The 20639-nt window shown below is 42.8% G+C and overlaps 1 protein-coding gene across 4 annotated transcripts in view; it reads left to right on the top strand.

The window, feature by feature from the left end:
- Positions 1 to 1399: 1399 nt before the first annotated feature.
- usp7 (ubiquitin specific peptidase 7 (herpes virus-associated)) overlaps positions 1400 to 20639 on the top strand; it is a 21286-nt gene continuing 2046 nt past the window's right edge. Inside the window, exons 1-27 of one of the 4 annotated variants that reach the window (XM_031862077.1) lie at positions 1400 to 1484; positions 5589 to 5693; positions 6217 to 6415; positions 7268 to 7406; positions 7637 to 7725; positions 7821 to 7929; positions 8486 to 8616; positions 8882 to 8936; positions 9026 to 9106; positions 9449 to 9539; positions 9774 to 9856; positions 10012 to 10121; positions 10693 to 10870; positions 11986 to 12130; positions 12681 to 12811; positions 13920 to 14054; positions 14446 to 14547; positions 14838 to 14943; positions 15335 to 15427; positions 15542 to 15609; positions 15883 to 15983; positions 16686 to 16839; positions 17113 to 17180; positions 17911 to 18019; positions 19044 to 19121; positions 19213 to 19313; positions 19651 to 19750. In XM_031862077.1, the coding sequence (XP_031717937.1) occupies positions 1400 to 1484; positions 5589 to 5693; positions 6217 to 6415; positions 7268 to 7406; positions 7637 to 7725; positions 7821 to 7929; positions 8486 to 8616; positions 8882 to 8936; positions 9026 to 9106; positions 9449 to 9539; positions 9774 to 9856; positions 10012 to 10121; positions 10693 to 10870; positions 11986 to 12130; positions 12681 to 12811; positions 13920 to 14054; positions 14446 to 14547; positions 14838 to 14943; positions 15335 to 15427; positions 15542 to 15609; positions 15883 to 15983; positions 16686 to 16839; positions 17113 to 17180; positions 17911 to 18019; positions 19044 to 19121; positions 19213 to 19313; positions 19651 to 19750 (2946 nt within the window). The other 3 variants (XM_031862078.1, XM_031862079.1, XM_031862080.1) reach the window with 3 other exon arrangements.

Raw genomic sequence — 20639 nt, 5'->3', positions numbered from 1 at the left:
CATTCTGCAGCACAATGTAAAAATATTGCTTTGGAGTAAAAATCCTGCATTTGTGTTTTACTTGAAGAATGACCCTACAGTCAAATTTGTGTTTACTTTTACATTTACTTTAATTTGGTTTTATATGCTGCAGGTCCATTGTTTGTTTTACCCATAAAACTCGTAATTGCTCATGTTTTGCATACAAAATTTAAATTAGCAGGCATAACTGCAGCTGTTCAACATTGCTCAGTAAAAAAGTTAAGAATGTTTGCAGTTTAGTTGCGAAAAATAAGGTGTTCCAACGTGCACTCACACGCATGCCAGGCCCTGTCATTCCTATAATTTCCATTAATCTGCTAATTGTTGTTGGTATTTATGTTTTATTCCCCCCGTGCCCGATGCACACGCCTGATCCCGATCCCGATCTTTTTACATGGATGTGAACCGGGGATGGGCCAGTGTTTAGATCTCCATGCGGATGTGACATTTCAGAGAAGAGCGCGACCGCCATTTTGAGATTTACCTCAGACTCCACACATCACAAACCACGGGAGAGCGGGGTTTGAGAGCCAGTTAACGTTGTATGACCGGGCACATTCCTCACAAGAAACAAGAGGGCGAGCTACAAATGCAAAGAGGTGCCGCGTTTTGTCGTGTATTGCGTTAGGAGCCGTTGTGCGTGATTTGGGTTTTATGGTCGGGTCGTTGCAACTCTCGTCTCCGCGAACTTCCAAATCAACACTAGTCCTATTCCGTAGTGGAAGCTGGTTTGAATGGATAGCTTCTTCCTCCGCTCTTCCCCAGACGAGGGACAATCTGAGGAGCACACGGACTGGGGATATCGCAGACAAAGTTGTTGAATGTGTGTCTATATAGCAAAGGAACCGTTGTTTTCATTGTTGTACCTATATCACCAGTTAGCTACCTATTGTCAGGTAGCGAAACGCTAGCTATATAAACAGGGTATTTGTTCCTTAAAGGGGCAAAGTCGTGTTGTGCGTTGTCTTGTTGCCCCACATTTCCCGGTGGTAAAAGCCGGATTGATTAAAGCTAATTTCAGTGGGCCCAGGTCCATCCATCCCACCGTCAAAACCAGCGACTCCTCGCACCCACAAAAGGCGCCGAGATTGGGCGAATAGCGAGCAAATACGTCCGCGTTTCTCTACCCGCTCCCCCGCCGACCTCCCCTCCTCGCTCCCCGGCGCTGACAGCGGACAAGGCCGAGGTCGCGACAGAGCAGGCCCGGCCGCCGAGGCTCGACCTGTGCACCCCACCTCCTCCGCATCCTACCACCACACCTCCTCACCAGCAGTCCAGAACCAGGTCCACCGCCGAGCCCACCCTGGACAAGGTCGAGGGTAGTAAGAGAAAGGAGCACTGCATCACCACCACAACAACAACAACAACAGCTGCCGACATGAACCACCACCATCACCACACGCAGCAGCAGCAGAAAGCCGGAGAGCAGCAGCTCAGCGAGCCAGAGGACATGGAGATGGAAGGTAAGAAATGGTCCAAAGAAGGGTGAACTTACACGTAACAGCCTATTTTTCATAATTTAACAGCGGCGCGAGAAATGCATTAAGTTGTATGCTCAACTCTACAGTAAACACGAAGGCCCGACGCTAGCCAGGATAGCCGATTTTTTTTTTTTTTTGCTGATTGTGCGTCCGTTGCAGCACACTTGTGTGGATCTGACCTCATTTTGCGTTATAAGCGAACTGGAGCTGGGATTTCTCTCCGTATACTTCCAAATATTACATTCCCCGTAACATAACCCCAAATGAGCTGTTGATCCACATTGTCAGATATTAGCCACACTAATCATTCATTAGTATCGAGCACTGTTTTTAATAAATATACTGTTTTTGTTCAAGGTTCTCAGATGCAGTTTTACCAAATCATCGCAATCGTGAGTCCACATTACGTCCATGAAACTCTCACTGGCTGATGATAACCTGACGTTACACGTTTGTAAACAGTGCGACTGTTAGCCTGTAATTAACGTGGAACCATCGCTAAGGACATTAATCCTGCTGCTTTGACTTCACTGTGGGTTGATTCTTGACAGTTATCGGCACCTGCGGTCCTCGTCAAAGTGTAGCCGTTAATGTGATCGAACTAATTCTAACGTAAGTTTTTTTTTTTTTTTTTTTTTTTTTTTTTTGTTTGTTTTTAATTTTATTTTTTTTTTTTTTTTCATTGACTCATTGACGTGAAAACATAGACCGTTAATTAACGTTGGGCATGCAACGTTAAGCCAAAAGATAGTGTGTTAGCATCGTGTCTGATGGCTCGTACATCAAATGTGGGCCTGCAGAGTACGTTAACGACACCGGGTGAATAACATTACAAGGTAAATTATGTTAGTTTGCCCGCAAAAATGCGTTAATTGCATAATCTGTGTTGTAAATACGTTTGCCGGGTATCTGTATTACTTGCACTTATGTGTTCAATACGCTGGTAAAACGCAAATGTACATTGCTAGCGAGACAAGCTACTTTTAAGCCAGTCCGTTAGCTTCGAGGCCCACCTCGTTGCATTCATTCGCTGGCTAGCATGCTAGTTAGCTGATCCGCTAACACTCACGGAGGGGGTGTGTGGCGTTCCAAAATGGCGGCTTGTATTTTTGCAACGTTCGATTCAGATGTTGCTCAAATGTTAGGCCTTGAATATTTGCCTCACGCGATCGAGTTTTTCCACTTGTCTCTAATGGCTGTGTACCGTTTTAAAGTACATACGTTGGGTGTTTCTTTTTTATTCAGCATTTCTGGTAGCTAGTTAGCTCTTATGATTCCAGCTAATGTTGGCTAATAACGGCCTGCAGATGAATAAATGGCTGGTGTTTGCTAGGTAGCTAGCGCTAACGCAGATGCGTCGATCGTGATTTGCTAAATTGACTGTGGGGATAACACGTTTAGCTATGTCAGCAGAGCAGATGACAATCCGGCGGACGTAAATGTAAATCATGTTGATGTTTAGTTAGTTTATACTTTGATGTTTGACAGTGTTTTAAGTGAAACGTGTGGCTAGTGACGGTAGTCGCCGCTGCGGTAAGCCAGGCCCGCACAGAGACAGCGCGGGGATTTGCTGCTTCATTGTATGGACGACGACCAGACGGCATGGAGCTCGCCATTTTTAATGATCTCTGTTATTGTTAGTAAGCTTTTGTAGCCAGGGCCACCTATGTTACCGTTTTAGTAAGCGTTTTACACGCAGAACACCCGACCTAAACACCATTTTATAAAGTTTGTTTTTTTGTTAAATGTCAACTCTGTACAGGATATTGGCTTGAGGGAGCCTTCAGCATCACTGCGTCATTTGGTCCCAGTGATTTTATGATCTGTTCGCACACACTTTGTTATTTTCCTGCATGCAAATTATATTTTATTTTATATAATTTCAGAAATGAGCAAGTGGAACCAGCACCGGGCATCATTTATATGTTTCAATCGTTGATTTTAATATTTGTCTTCCTAGCAGCAGGTGCATTCACCAGACTTCCTCACCCTTAATTGCTGGTTTACCCATGTTGGATTCTCTCCCAGTGCACTGCAGCCTTACAAGGGCAGTGAAAACAAGTTGACATAATAAACACATAACACCTTTCCTTTACTGCATGAGGCTTCATACAGTTGCGGTGTAATCCATCTTCTGCTCTTCATATCTCCGTCATTTACCACAGCAATCCTACCAGGAGGCCAGGCTGATGCGGCCACACCATCAGTGTTAATGTTTGCCACGGCTCTCGTAACATGTAGGAAATTATTAGAAAACAAACATAATACAATTTCTAAACATATATCTTTCCTATAAAATCCAGTTTGTCTAATAGGACATAATTAAGTACTAAGATGTAAGTAGATAATTGCTTCACAGTCATTCAGTGTTATTGATTCTTCATGAGATTGTTGAGGGGATGTTTTCATACCTTTACTGCATTGGTCCACAGGAGAAACATAAGTTACTTAGTCTAATGCATCAAACAGCATTTCAGCATCTTCGTGCCAAGCAAGTGTAGCAGGATCGACTGTGCTCTTATAACCTTGTTGCTGTAGGTTAAAAGCACACCTGGAGTTTTTCTGTTTGCCCAGAATACAGTTGTCTCAGGAGAAAATCTGTCTTGATGATGATTACCGTTAATGAAAAATTAGGAAAGATTAGAATACTTTCTTGGCACTTCTCTCTTGAAATTGAAAGTCGTAGCAAGTATTAAAATACTGAGATGCTTCTTGGAAATATTTATAAATGAATCAATGTGTTGAGATGCTTCGGATTTCCACCTTTCACCTGTGTAGTTTTGAGTGTGTTGTTTTTTGTCATATATTAAATTATTGGAACCATATCCAGCTTCAGCTTGTGGAGATTGCGGGGTCTGATGAATTAGGAAGTACTTCTCAGAGGTTTCTGGATAGACCGGCACAATGGGCGGGGCAAGAAGTTGTCATGGATTTGACTGACAGACCCCATTAGCACCATGTAATCCACTTGAGGAAACGAGGTCAGTCTCCTGGAGGACTCGGCCAGTAACGTTACCTGGAGAGACACACACCCACAACTGACACCATTGCAGCCGTCAGCTCGGAGGAAGACAAGGATCCCAGATACACGTGAAATACAGTGTAAGCGGCAGATTGACACATCAACATGTTTGGAGACATGTGCCTGAGTTATATCAATGTTGTTGTTCTGGTTAAGTCTGGCTGCTGTTGCATTATTGTCATCACAGGATGCAGGCAGATTTCAATCACTCCTTGGAGTCTACTTCAAGCTCATCTGTTATCAATCCGTTTCCATAGATGAGACTATATAGAGCCGACTCATGATACGGAAGGATCATTGTTGTCCTCTGTGCGCGTGTGTTTTTGTTTGAGCGATGACTGGCAGCCTAATCCTGCATTGTGTCCATAATTACCCAGCCTACTGTAATGTCCCATGGTCTTTGTCATACACACACATTCTCGCTCTGACACACAGACTGGGAAAGACCATGCTGTCTCAGCAGTGAAATGTATGAAAGGGGCCATGAAGGATCTCTATGAAATGTGGAGATGCAGTAGATAAATATGGAGACAATAGTTAATATAAAAAAAGTCTGATCTTGGTCGATGCTGTATTTATGGAATAAATTATGGTAATTATCAGATTTTAAGTCCTGCTCTTTTAAAAGGTGCACACATTCACAGCAACTTGGCAAAATAAGCTTTCTTGTCTAATCTCATCCCAAATGTTCCCATAATTTCCAATCGGGGACAAAACTGCATTAGCAAAGGTATTGTAGGATGTATGAGTTCTGATTTGTATATTCATGTTTTCTGGAAATAAAATGCTCCAATGGTAGTAAGAAAGTAATCCAGCTCAACTTTAAGTTTTAAATGGTTGTTGCTTTTGACTGATAAACATGGATTACTGTGTGTGTGTGTGGGTGGTTTTAATGCCATATTGTATTGACCTTGGTCGGGTAATCCGTTTTTGTTTCTGACCTGCTGAAGTCACACATTCGTCAAAGGCATCGGCAAGCTTTCCTCCAACTGAAGAAAGGTCTCTAGCCTGCTATCTATGCTAGAACCATCCAGTCTTATTCGAGTGTTCCTCTCTTTGTACAGCTGGAGACACAGACGACCCTCCAAGAATCCCGGCCAACCCAGTGATCAATGGTAACGTGGCCATGGCAGATGGACACAACAACACAGAGGAGGACATGGAGGATGGTGAGGATGATGTGCACTTACACTAACAAACACCATTACAAACTCCAAGCACTTCTGCATGAAATGAGAAATACCAGGTGCTCTTGGTTGTGAACTAGGTAAACTCCAGATGAATACAAGGTGCTCTTGGAGTCATATTACTCAACTTTAGAACAAAGGGAAGCCTCTGGGCTTACTTCCGTTACGCTCACACTAAGGCTGTAGTTAAAATGCCTTAATGAGTTTAGTGCATATCAAAGTAAAAACAAACAGTAAAATGACTCACTCTGGGTCTTCCTCTGGGCGTGGCTAGAATGAGGTGTCCACACTTTAGATTGTTTCAACGCTTGTGCTGTGAAAGTAAATGTCTCTTAATGATCCAGGTTTAACATGATCCAATGAGTTACTGGTCAGCTAATTGGCTGTGGGTTTGTTGGTCTCGCATTAAGTTGTATCCACTGACCGGTTGCACCTGGTCTTGAAAGCTGGAGGAAATCTGTTCGGCATCTCACCGTTCCACCTGTCAAACTCCATCTTTCCACAGACACCAGTTGGCGGTCAGAGGCGACTTTCCGCTTCGTAGTCGAGCGCTTTAGCCGCCTGAGTGAGTCCGTGCTCAGCCCGTCCTGCTTCGTCCGGAACCTTCCGTGGAAGATAATGGTGATGCCGCGCTTCTATCCCGACCGGCCACACCAGAAGAGCGTGGGCTTCTTCCTGCAGTGTAACGCAGAGTCCGACTCCACGTAGGTGTCTCGGTGGGACAAGGGATTTGGGGGACATTGCAGAGACGCACGGGCACACTTGAAACATTTGATGGTTCTTGGTACACATTGGGGCCACCCTATGTCACCCTAAAAAAAGCCCATAAAACTAAATTGCCACTTTACGCTCAACTCAACTCGCTTGCTCTGGTACTTGTTCACGAATAGCGTTATTTTAGATAACATTAAATGAACTATTTCCAGAGTTATAAATCGTTTTTTACGAGGACACCTTTTACAAAACTGGTGTTCAGTCAGTGCAGACATTTCTAAATTGAGCCGATTTATTCATTTCCAACAGCGGTCCTGATGACCTGATCTTCTAGTCAAGTACAAGTACTTTGCCTCAAAGGACTTTTAGTCAAAAGGTGTTCTTCAGAGCTGCCACCAAGAAACGTTAAAGGAAGAGAAGTTAGCTGTTGAGGCCCGATCACCACATTTCTTCATTTATAAACCTTTTCTGATCATAGAATTGGTGACGGTGTTAAATTGTTGACTTTGTTTACCACAGGTTGTTTGTTTTGTGTTACATCATAGATGCAATAAATGAAGCTCACTGTTCACTTCCATGTTCTTTTGTTTTTGGAATATTAAATCTTTATTAATGTTTTATAGTTTTTCATGAACCTCAACAGAATCTTAACTAGTTAACACTCAGACGGCTCATTCCCACAACATGGCTGCAGAATTCCTCAATAACAGAATGTGTTAAATCTGTAACTAGCTCCAGATCTGCATCGACATTCATGGGATACATGATGCAATCAGTTGTTTATTCATGAAGTAAAAATGATAGTTGTTTTGTAATTAGATTTCTGGATTCTGTTGTTTTAGGTCATGGTCGTGCCACGCTCAGGCCATGCTGAAGATCATCAACTACAAAGACGACGAGAAGTCCTTCAGCCGCAGGATCAGTCACCTGTTCTTCCACAAAGAGAATGATTGGGGCTTCTCCAACTTCATGTCCTGGAGTGTAAGTCCAGAAACTGAGAAATATTGGCTTGTTTGTTGAAGATGCTGATAGACACTGGCAGGAACACAATATACATATATTTGTTGATGGATTGACAGAAGAGGCTTTGCTGTAGCATAATGCATTTGCACATTGTCCATTTGGACCTCTTATTCATAAATAAGAGTAAGAAAATGCGTTTTCTTCTATCTCCTATTGATATGAACCGTTTTGGTGGTGTTGTGTTTCAGGATGTGACCGATCCAGAGAGGGGCTTTGTCGATGATGACAAAGTCACATTTGAAGTCTATGTCCAGGCAGATGCCCCACATGGAGTGGCGTACGTAGCTCCTAATTCTCTCTGGGTTGGGGTTTTTACAATGGTCCCTGGTTTCATTTTCTAACATATAACATCATCTTTTTCTCTGTAACCAGATGGGATTCAAAGAAACACACAGGCTATGTTGGACTAAAGAACCAGGGAGCTACCTGCTACATGAACAGCCTGCTACAGACACTGTTCTTCACCAACCAGCTACGACGGGTATGGTTTGCTCTCTGCATCTGTGTCGGTTTCTGTGCATTTTACACGTTAGTTTAGTGAACATAATGTTTATTTAATGTGTAAATATGTGCACTACAGCTTTAGTTCAGTGTGTGTCCACTTTCAGTTTCACACACATCAATCTGCTCACTGTTGATGAATCAGAATTGTTACTTTTTGAGTATGCAATTAATGCCACCGCAAACCACACCCCCAGTGTTGTTTGGACGGGACACACACTTGTTCCCTCCAGGTGGTTCACATGATGTGTATATATACGATAATTAAAATTGAAAAAAAAGGGGGCCATATTTGCAGGGCGCACTGGTCTCCTAGTTCTAGAATTTATGAGCACTGTGCAACAAATGGTTGCATTGTGGAGCCCTTTAATAAACCGTAGTGTCACTGCTGTGGCATTGCTTTTTCCAGAAGGAGCTCTAGAAATGAATTGTACTTGTCATGAAAATAACACATTTTAATATAGAAAATGAGTAACTTCCACATCCGAGTATTATTGTCCGAAGCTAAGTGTGACTCCTCTCGACTTCCTCCCCAGGCGGTGTACATGATGCCCACAGAGGGAGACGACTCCTCCAAGAGCGTTCCCCTGGCTCTGCAGAGGGTTTTCTACGAGCTGCAGCACAGCGACAAACCCGTCGGCACCAAGAAACTCACCAAGTCCTTTGGGTAGTGTAGACTTTTCTTTGTAGGCAGCTCACCTGTCCTTTGTTTTACAGAGGCACAGATCGATGCTGTAATATGTGTTTTCTTGTTGGCATTGAAACGCTCTAAACATTGAAAATGTTGAAATCCAGATGCTTTTTCACACTTAAAGACTGCGTTGGATATTATTTTTAGTAGAATTTTAAATGGTTACAAGCCTCACATCTTTCCTGATCTGTGAGTATTGTATCTAACTACCTTGTTGTGTTTTCTTTTTCCTTATGTGAAGATGGGAAACACTAGATAGCTTCATGCAACATGATGTACAGGAGCTGTGCAGAGTGGTGAGTTCTCTCATATGCCCTTACAGAATGTGGGTGTGTATGCATGCTGAATAGATACTGACTGTGTGTGTGTGTTTGTGTGTTTTCAGCTCCTGGACAATGTGGAGAACAAAATGAAAGGCACCTGTGTTGAGGGAACTATCCCCAAACTCTTCAGAGGAAAGATGGTGGTATGTTTCTTTGTCTCCAGCTCTTCTTGTCTGACTTGTCCTCCTGGTTTCAGCCACATTTTATGTAGTTGTTGTGAAAGTCCACCGTGAGTTAACTTTTTATTGAGACTGATACTGTTTATTTATCAGAGTACATGGTAAAGCCAGTGCAGCATGCATTATGTAAACATTGCTGTACATCTAGTTGATGTGAAGTAGTCTAACTTAGTACAGGATGCAGCCTGGAACAAGGTCAGTTTAAGAATAGACCGAGGTTAAATCAAGCTGTGACCCTGTTTAGAAATGACATTTTTGACTTGCTAATTCTATCGTACAATCTGAAGTGTGTGTGTTTCTCTCTAGTCATATATCCAGTGTAAGCATGTGGACTACCGGTCAGAGCGGATAGAGGACTACTATGACATCCAGCTAAGCATAAAAGGAAAGAAGAACAGTGAGTACCAACATCAGCACCACTTCATTTTCTCCAACAATGAATCAGTGGTGCTGCAGCAGATTCAGTTTTTTATATAATGAATTGGTTTAAACATTCCTTTTCTCTGACATTTTGCCATGAATAGATGTTGTATTTCCAGTTAACTCCCATCTGCAGTATACAAGACCTGTTTCTGAATTTACCAATATGGCATTTTGCTTGATCTCATCTTTGCTTTCTGCTTATTTCCAGTCTTCGAGTCGTTCAAAGATTATGTTGCAACTGAACAGTTGGATGGCGACAACAAATATGACGCAGGAGAGCACGGCCTGCAGGTAAGAATCTAAATTATTTGTGTCTTTTTGTTCGAGTTTATTTGCTTACATTTAGTTTCATTTATTTTGCTATATCTTATATGGTATTTATGCTGCAACCACTGAGGAGAATGAATGGGATGTACTGACCGGATGACACATTTGTTGTATTACAGGAAGCAGAGAAGGGGGTGAAGTTCCTGACCTTCCCTCCAATCCTCCATCTGCAGCTGATGAGGTTCATGTATGACCCGCAGACCGACCAAAACATCAAGATTAACGACAGGTAGAACAAAAACACCAGACTTCATAATGTTTACTTGTACACTGCCCTGCTTGAATCAGATCTCTGCTTGTCGCACACTGCGTCGGTGGCCGGTGGTTAGACACAGGTTTAGAGATGGTCTGGTCCATAATCACATAGGTTAAAGGAGCAGTCTATTTCCAGAAACGGCCCTCGAGCCGGTGATCTCTGAAAGAGCACGCCCTGACCTGCTGCACTAAAACAAGTGAGTCACTGAGTGTTTCCTGCAGGCCGTATCGTTCTGTGTAAAGCTTTTCGGGAGCTAATGGTGTTTTAATAATCCACCAGGATAATGTGACACTTTGTGAACACGCACGCAGCCGTCCAGAATAGTTAATGTCCCCCTGAAGCTCTGAGTCATCCGTGTGACACTGCCACGGGCACCTGGCCCCCTGAGGGCTTTGTATAAGTATATACACACATCCAGAGTGTGTGGCTATGCAGTCTCGGGAGTTAAATGATGGCGGCTTCAACTCTCGCTTTCTTTTCTTGCATAAATTTGTTGTTCCGAATGTTAATGGCTTAGTCGTCCGTCCTCCTCTTTCCTCTGCAGGTTTGAGTTCCCGGATCAGTTACCTCTAGATGAGTTCCTTCAGAAGACGGACTCCAAGGACCCGGCCAACTACATCCTGCATGCCGTGCTTGTGCACAGCGGGGACAACCACGGCGGTCACTACGTCGTCTATCTTAACCCAAAGGGAGACGGCAAAGTTAGTGTCAAGGAACCAATTGTGAGGACACTTTTTTTTTTTTTTTTTTTTTTTTTTTAAATGTATATACACCAAACATTCTGTGGGCAGTGTTGGGCTTTCTGCACTAATAATGCTACCAGCTATTCTCATTGTGTGGTATTAACTAAACTATGGGTGCTCAACTTCTTTAGATATGAGATCTACTTCAGCATCACGATGAGTAATTTGATATGATGACATTAGACTAAAAGTAAACATGTTTTATAGTGTTACTATCTTTTACCACATTCAAAATGAGCATAAGAATGTTCTCTCTCTCTCGTTACGATGTAGACCTTAAAGAATAATGTGGAACTACAGCTATTTATGTTCTACTTATTTACATGAAATTAAATGCATAGAACATTCATTTCTCTCTGGCCTTTTTAAACTGACTCCAGAGCCAAGATGAAGAATATTAGCTGCCACTTCTTTAGTGACAAATCACTCCATACATAGTCAGTGTGTTAACTACAGGAGATGATGTTCTGTACCCTACTGGGGGTCGTCGACCACCATCTGTAGATAATACAATGTCTAAGTATCCTCATACAGCCCCACATCAAAACACCCAAACCGTCCCTTTGAAAACCAGGTGAAGCATTTGCTGAACTACCTACTAATTGACATTTAATGGTCCGATAAGCTACTTGAGAGAAGGCCATCTCACCACTTAATGTCAAGACCAGTGTTGAATTAGAGACATAATAAATACATTCTGCCAGTCAGGAGTATAACTAACAACAATCCAGCTTTGTGCCGCTGACGATGCATAATGACATTTAACATTACGGCTCAGTCATTGTATTGTCTGTTGTAGTAGTAGTAGTAGTGGTACATCTGAAACCTTCTTACACACTTGACACCTTTAACCGCTCCTGTCTCACACAGACACGTTAGTCGGCACTAATGTCGTGTACTGTCGCTTATTTTGTGATTGATGGTCACTTGGTTGAGCACTCCTGTACGAGTCATCCTTTTTAAGAGAACAATGGGAAGTTAATAGATATGCATTTGTTAGTTTTATGAATTTTCATGTTGTTTTCAGTGTTGATTGAAAGCCTGACAAACAGTTGTCTTAAGTGAGCTCTGGTTTTCTCTTTCTTTCCCTCCAGTGGTGTAAGTTTGATGACGACGTTGTGTCGCGGTGCACCAAGGAGGAGGCCATAGAGCACAACTACGGAGGACACGATGACGACCTCTCAGTGCGCCACTGCACCAACGCGTACATGTTGGTCTACATCCGCGAGTCCAAGCTCAGTGAGTGACATGCTCCTCTCCTTCTGCCTTTCTGGCTAATATTAAACAGAGATTTTCCCATAAAAACATGACTTATTGTCCTCCACTGCACCAGCTGATCTGTCTTTAAGTACAGCACTACATACTAGGCCTGGGCGATATGATGAGAGGATCGTTCAACACGATACTGGTCCTCACATATATTCAGTCTTTGTCTTCTTCTCTATTGATCTCAGCACGCCCTCCTATAAAATAGCACTTAGTGCCTGTACACCGTGGCCACTTATGGATAATGCAACATATGCTTCTCCATTCTAAATATATTTGTCTCTTAAGCTCTTTTTGGATAAAACTTTAGAATATTGTTTTTCTTAAAGCGATGTCGTTGGTAGAGTATCGCCCAACCTTACTACATACATGTGTGGCAAAATGTAATTCCGGTTTCCACTTCTTCATTTGGTGATTGACTTACTCCCGTTGACATCCATAGTTTACTGCCTTAAAGATTATAGTACGCACCAATGTTACTGTGCTGCACTCGATGATCCTCGCATCTCTCCTTGTGTCCCAGGCGAGGTGCTCCTGCCGATGACTGACGTGGACATCCCCCAGCAGCTGGTGGAGCGTCTGCAGGAGGAGAAAAGGGTGGAGGCACAGAAGAGGAAGGAGCGCCAGGAGGCTCACCTCTACATGCAGGTCCAGGTAGGATACCAGGACGGCTGTCTTTAGTGCTCTGAGGTGCTGCGAGGCTTTGCACACTTTGCTGGTGCAAGCTGCTGAGTGCAGATGATAATGATAATAATAATAATAATAATAATAATAATAAGTGTTGAGAGCACATGTCTGCCATGTGGGCTTTAAGTTTCACAGACTGGAAGGTACAGTGGGAACCTGAAAGCGTTGCTCACATTTTTGTGGCAGTGCTGGACAAGTAGGTGCAGCAGTGTAGCACTAGTGGTGCCAAACCAGCAGATTGGCTTCTTACATACTGTGATGTGCTGCTCCATTACGTTAAGTCTGCTAGAGTGCATAGCTGCATACCAAGATCTTTATGTAGGATCCATCTAACCAGATATCTTTCTGAAAAGATTTCACATTAGCAGTTGAAACTGCACTGGTTTAATTGACTTTTAACATGAAAATACTTGTAAAAGTGCTGAGATATGATTTCATAGTTGGATGGAAACAACTATTTACCTGATCAGCAGATTATAACATACCTATCTTCTGTATGAATTACCAGGCCTATTATGCATTAGCACTCCATCAATACAATTCTACCTTGAAATTAAATTTAAAAAACATTATTATGACATAGTTTTGTATTGGAACATACCTATAAGGTTATCAAAGGGAGCAACAAAATGGCCAACTCCACCTTTCTGTAAAGCTGAGTCGACGGTTGTTTTCTCTGACTGAGAGAACGTGGGCGCTGTGGCAGTCAGTGTTGTCGAGATGGTGAGAAGAGCAGCGAGTGATACTAAGGAAACGGCTTGTTAAAAGATAAGAAAAGTTTATCCTGTTCACAGATGTCAGCAGCGCTGCCTTTATATAATTGAGCCAAGTATGAGGTCGGGACAAAAGGTTGTTTTCTCGTTATTCCTTCTCTCTGCAGAGGCAATGCGAGGAAACTCCTATTCATTTGTTAAAACTGAGATCTCAGCGACAAAACAAAAAATACTACTAAATGCAGTTAGTGATCTGACACCTCACTGCAGTTTGTTTCCCAAGAGTTCTCACTTCTCATGTCCCGGGTCCAGTCTGAACTAAGTCACTAAGGTTGTTTTCTTCTTGTTGTCTTCCTCATCAGATCGTAACAGAGGACCAGTTCTGTGGTCATCAGGGCAACGACATGTATGACGAGGAGAAGGTGAAGTACACCGTCTTCAAGGTCCTGAAGAGCTCCACGCTGCAGGAGTTTGTCCAGACCCTCTCTCAGACCATGGTGAGAAAAATGGATCCGACTAATGTATTTTTTAAAATGTATTCATCCCGCATGCACCGTATATCCAGTCACTGTTTTTTAAACGCGTGTCTGAGAGAGAGGCTTGTGGTTTTTCCTGTTTGTTAACTAGCTAGACAGACACAAAACATGTACACACACTTGTCTGAAATCTCCCTCCCACTGATCAACAGTTGATCAGTACACCATGCTGACTTAAACAGAAGTTTTTGTCTTCAATGGTCTCTAAATGGTTGTAATCTCGAGCCCTCACATGACTGTTTAGATCTTCTGTTCTCCCACCATATTGCTTCTTTACGCCTTTTGGGCTTTTCCATTCATCTTTTTTTAATAAGTGTGAATTAAATGAATCTCTGCTGTTGTTTCGCTGCAGGGTTTCCCACAGGACCAGATGAGGCTGTGGCCCATGCAGGCCCGGAGCAATGGAACCAAGCGACCAGCCATGCTCGACTACGAGGCCGACTGCAGCAAGTCGGTGAGTGTTTGTGGGCGTAACCCGTGTTTGTATTTTGGTACTCGATGGGCATTTTTGAAACGCCTTTGTCTGCTGTTTTCCGTACAGTCAGGTGAGAAGCTGCCACTGCATCATCACTGCCTATCCAGTACATTTATCGTTCTGGGACACTTTTCATTTAAGTTACAAAAGTAACCCAAAGACCTATCAGTTATTCTTGGAGCCCCCCCCACACAGTGTATATAACGTGTGGTCCACTCGTCTGTAATATGTATTTTGTTTTTAAAAGTTGGTGCATGTTTGTGTTCCAGATGATCGACCTGAGCGACAATGAGAACCCCTGGACAATATTTCTGGAGACGGTGGATCCAGAGATGGCGGCCAGTGGGGCCACATTACCCAAGTTCGACAAAGACCGTAAGTCCACCACGTCGACCCTCATCCAGCCCAGTGTTGGCAGCGTTTTCGCACCTCGTTTTGTTTTGACTTGTAGAGCTCAGGGACTTGTTCTTTAGGTTCAAACGTCTCAGCATGACCTCTACATCAAAGTTTTATTGCTTCAAACTGACTTTGCATTGAGTTTGTTGGCACAGACGTACTCCTACTAGAAATGCTGCTTCACAGGTTATGATCACCGGCTGTTACTGTTCACATTGTGGTAAATGCATGATGAATGTAATAATAATAGGAGTGGTGTTGGGTTATTGTGTGTAACTTGAGTTGACTTCTAGTTGTTATCATTTAAGCGATGTCTGTGATATGCTGTCCACCTGCTGTAGCAACAATGTCTTTGTCTCTTTGTTTTTAGATGATGTCATGTTGTTCTTGAAGATGTATGACCCCAAAACCAGAAGCTTAAATTATTGTGGACATATCTACACACCTATATCCTGCAAAATAAGTAAGTGGTGGCCACATCAGTATATTTGAAGCTTACCACGCGGTCGAACTTCACATAAAAATGCCTCAAGATTTAAAGTCGTGTTTCTGTTGCTCTTTTTCGCCCTGTTACCAGGAGACCTTCTACCAGTCATGTGTGAGAGAGCAGGGTTTCAGCAGGAAACTAGCCTTATCCTCTATGAGGTGATCTATTTATGTAGCGCTCACTTACTGGCACATTCCTCTGCTCTTTTCCTCACTTGTTCTCACTCTTCACAGTCGTGTGCTCTTCTATCTGGCACTCAAGTCGTGTCTCACAACCTCTCCTGCGCACACTTTCACACCGTTACATGCAGCACGTCTCTTTCTGCTAACATTTGCTCCTCTGTAGTTGTGCGTTTACACATTCTTGACGAAATACTCTTACCAGACGGCTTCATTCTGACTACATTTCCCACGATGCCTTGTCTGTTACAGGAAGTAAAGCCCAATCTAACGGAGCGGATACAGGACTACGACGTCTCTCTGGACAAGGCCCTGGATGAGCTCATGGACGGTGACATCATTGTCTTCCAGAAGTAAGGCCCATTCTTTTTATTACATTTAGGATGCGCCGTGAGGGCTAAGTTACATCCCAATATATTTAGAGTTTTAATAGCAGCATGGCTGAGTTGTAGTTCTAGCTGTGAGCTTTATATCAGGACAAACATGGTGCAGTAATGCTCATTGACAGTCAAGCACCAACAAATGAATGTTGCATGAGGAAATGCAACATTCATTTGTTTGTTTGTTAGACGTCAAAGATGCACACAATGTGTTTTGGTGATTAACACTGACAGTAAACCGAACTTAAGTTTGTCACAAGAAGATTCCACACGTCACTCTAACCTGCACTTGTATAATTAGATTTAGCACAGTACCGCTTTTTATGTTGTCCTAATAATACATCAGATGGGCGGAGGACTTGCATGTCTCGTGGCTCTTTGGTGTGTCTGATGAAATACAGAGAAACAACAGAGAGGAGAGTACATGTGCATTTAGAGGAAGTTCTTGCTTAGAAATAATCTTTGAAGGCTTAATGATCCGTTAGTCTCGATCCCTCTATTGTTTCAGACCATTTTCTTAAATTCTCTCTCCCAACCTGTCACATCTGTGTCTACCAACTCTTCCCTCCCGTTGTCTCCTCTGCGTCAACACTGCACATTCTGTACTTTTTTTTTTATTTTTTATTTTTATTTTTTTTAATTCATCTATTCTCTTGCCTTCCTCCAATCACAAAGGGACGACCCAGAGAACGACAGCAGCGAGCTGCCGACAGCCAAGGAGTATTTCCGGGATCTCTACCACCGGGTGGACGTCATCTTCTGTGACAAGACCATCCACAACGACCCAGGCTTCGTCGTCACGCTCTCTAACCGCATGAACTATTTTCAGGTATGCACTGTTTTCAGGTATGGGTCATCCATTGGATGAATGTTTGAAGTTTTGGGGGAATTAAAGATGTAATTTCTGTATGTTTGCAGCAGCTTGTGTGAGTAAATTACATTAAATGAACTGAATTGTTTTTCTATTCTTAATGTACATACTGATATTAAACCATAACAAAGAAGTGTCCAAATGTATTGTGCCCTAAAACAGACACTGATGAACTCTGTCAGGCTGTGCTGATCCCCACTTGTAATGTTTGTTTGTTTGTTTGTTTGTCAGGTGGCCAAGACCGTAGCTCAGAGGTTGAACACTGATCCAATGCTGCTGCAGTTCTTCAAGTCACAGGGGTAGGAGGCTTGTCTCATCCACACACACACACACACACAGATAAGTCTTGATAATTTCAGTTGATCAGTGATGTTGACACAGACCCAACAAGTGCAAGAAATGATACAATGTGGTTTTATTTAATTAATTCATATTTAATTTAATATTCCTCTCCTGTGATATTTCCCCTTTTATAGACATGGAACATAACGATTAATAATAAGTAAACTGAAAGAAAGTAAAGACTGGTTTCAGTATACTTAACGTCCACATGTACATAAAGCGTCTTTATGTCAATACTTCTCCATATTTTCCCTTTTACGTACACGTTCCCGGTCACGCTTGACGTATAGAAACGTGGTGTACATTTATATATCGTGTTATTATTCTCACAGCTTGTGTCATGTTTGCCTTTGATCTGATTACTTGCAGTTGTCAGTAGAAATGTTGCGTAACCTGTCCCCCCCCCCCCCGTCCCCCCCACCTTTCTTTGTTGTTTTCCTCTAACTCCTCCCACTCTGCCTCCCTCCTCCCCCCCCCCCCCCCTCCATTCTTCCTCTATTCTGCATCTCGCTGAATTTTTTCGTCTTCCCCTTCTGTTTCCGTCTTCTCCCTCTTTTTCTCTCCTTGTCCACTTGCCTCTTTTCTCTCCTCTTCTTCTTTCTTCCGCCCTCTTGTTTCTCTTCTCCTGTCATTCTTCTTCACTCCCCTTGGTCGTCCTCCCCCCCTGCCTGGTGGTGTGGTGGCCAGGTACAGGGACGGTCCAGGGAATCCTCTCAGACACAACTATGAGGGAACGCTGCGGGACCTGCTGCAATTCTTCAAGCCTCGGCAGCCCAAGAAGCTCTACTATCAGCAGGTAGGGAGGCTTCAGGGGGGTTTCTGTTTTCTTTCCCACAAGTTTTTGGAAGTGTGTTTTGGCCCACGACGGATGCTTTTGTGCCAAAAGAGTAGCTTTTATGTTTCAAGCTCAGTCTTTCTTTCATTTGTTGTTTTTCACTGTTTCTCATGTTGCTGATCATCTTTTATTTCATTCAGACCTGGTTGAAGTTTCTCAAGTGTGAGAATTCGCTGCATTTCTTGGTCTTACATTATAGTAAATGTAATATTTTTGGCTTTTGGACTGAAAGTAAGACATTTATTGTCTTTTAACTTGTGCCCTAAGATATTTTGATGGCCTTTGTTTCACTGTTTTGTAATGTTTTTTTTTTTTTAGACCAAACGACTAATTAATTAAGCTTGGAAATAACTGGCAGATTAATCAATAACGAAAATAATTGCAGCCCTACTTTCAGTGTTCATAAATATTTCCAATTGTGCATTTCTCTCTGGAAAATGATTTTGTGTCTTCTGTCAGAATGAGGTCTGATTGATACTGAATCGGTGTTCTTTCTGCTTTCCTGAAAGTTTAGTTTCATTCAGACTATAAAGTAAAGCAGATTTATGTCAAACACTGAACCAGTAGACACTTATAGATGTTATTACGGCGAGGTGTCTTCTCCTGTCGGGCCATGTGATGGTTATGATGGCTTAGTTCACATTAGAGGGTCCAGGCTAAGCTAACGAAGCTCAGACTACCGTAGCCAGCTGTCAGCGACGGTAGAAAAACAAAAACCTCCAGAAAAGAGGAGTCAGCCGTGCATCATCTTCCTTCAGTGTATTATCTTCTAAATATAACTGTCTCTGTGGCAGTTTATAATGTTATCTGAAGCAGATACAGACAAGTGTGAAGGGAGATTCTTCTGCAAATGGAAGATGCAGTATTGTGTGCACAAAATAAATTGAATTGTAGATGAAACCTGTGGGATCGGTGTTACGGCAACACATTGGATCTCAGGGTGTTGATAACGTCTCGCTCTCTCTCTCTCTCGATGCGTCCACAGTTGAAGATGAAGATAACAGACTTTGAGAACAGGAGGAGTTTTAAATCCATATGGCTCAACAGCCAGTTCAGAGAGGAGGTAACGCAGAGACGCACTCTGAGCATTATGTGACTACACGCATTCCAATCTGTGGCTTCTGCAGACGTGAACTGTGCCCGTGTGTTTGCAGGAGATCACCCTCTACCCTGACAAGCACGGCTGTGTGCGGGACCTGTTGGAAGAATGTAAAAAGGCCGTGGAGCTCTCTGAAAAAGGCTCCGACAAGCTCAGGTAGCCACCGCGTGTGCGTGTGTGTGTGTGTGTGTGTGTGTGTGTGTGCGTGTGTGCGTGTGTGCGTGTGTGTGTGTGTGTGTGTGTGTGTGTGTGTGTGTGTGTGAGATGAATACATCACTCTATGAATCTAAGGCCTCAGCCTGCAGATTCCTCTCATTTTTATAAAGTCGTCTTTAACAACTCTGAGATTTTAATATCTGCTTCAAATGAATATTTTTGTTGACCAGTTTTTAACGTTTTCCCTGTTTTAATGGGACTTCATGCTCTGAGAACCAGTTCCTCCTCTAAAAGCTGCTGTGGAGCATTAATCCCTCCTCTCTTTCTCCCCCTGCAGGCTGTTGGAGATAGTAAGCTATAAAATCATCGGGGTTCACCAGGAGGACGAGCTGCTAGAATGTTTATCTCCGGCCGCCAGCCGCACCTTCAGAATAGAGGTATGTGCGTGTGAGGCGTTCCCTGCGTGTCTGTTTGGAGCGTCTCCTCTCTTTCAAGTTTATTTTTACTCATTTTTCCTCCTTTAGTCACTCCTCCTCTTCAAAGGCCCCTCAGCGCGACGCTGACGCTTTGTCACACATCATTTTTAGGGTTTTACTTCTTCAAAATAATCTGAGAGTCTGAAGCACTTAAACGATGACTGTACTGAATGTCGACCTAAAAGGACAAATAGATTTGTTTGTAATTGTTGTATAAACAGCCCCAGTAACACACGCGTGTGTAAACAAGAGGGAGAGCAACATGTTTTTTGGACTGCAGTGAAAATGTCAACAAATCTAGATTGAAGCTGAATATTTGTGTTGGATAAAAGCATGCTGAGAAATGATTACACTTTACATCTTTTTAGTACATTTTGGGACTTTACAATGCCATGTAGTTACTGTCAATGTTTGGATCACACCAGCCACCCCTGCAATCTAATTCTCCAAATGTTATAATACAGATAACAGTGAAACATAATCTTTATGTGCAGCCGTGCAGAAGTACTGGCTTTAAACGGAATGAACAGAAGAATGTGGATGTTGAGTTTAGAATTTGAGTGTCAGCGTTGTGAAAGAAGTGTTAAACTGCTCCGTACCGCCGTAACTTCAACTAGTCTGTACTGAGTGCACCTGTCTGAGAAGACGTCAAACACTGGAAGTCAACAACAGAATTTGTGAAACTGCTCTTTAAAGTAGCTGACTACACACTGGAGGCCTTTCCACTCATATTTTATATCCAGTAATGGGAGTAGCCTGCTCTAAAGTTAGTAACCGACACAAACTAAATCTCTCTCTCTCTCTCTCTCTCTCTCTCTCTCTCTCTCTCTCTCTCTCTCTCTCTCATCGT

This window comes from Anarrhichthys ocellatus, unplaced genomic scaffold, assembly GCF_004355925.1.
Source record: "Anarrhichthys ocellatus isolate YVR2014 unplaced genomic scaffold, GSC_Weel_1.0 scaffold26, whole genome shotgun sequence".
NCBI classification, from domain to species: domain Eukaryota; kingdom Metazoa; phylum Chordata; class Actinopteri; order Perciformes; family Anarhichadidae; genus Anarrhichthys; species Anarrhichthys ocellatus.
Note: the sequence above shows the minus strand (reverse complement) of the source record. Positions and strands in the feature narration are given on the sequence as shown.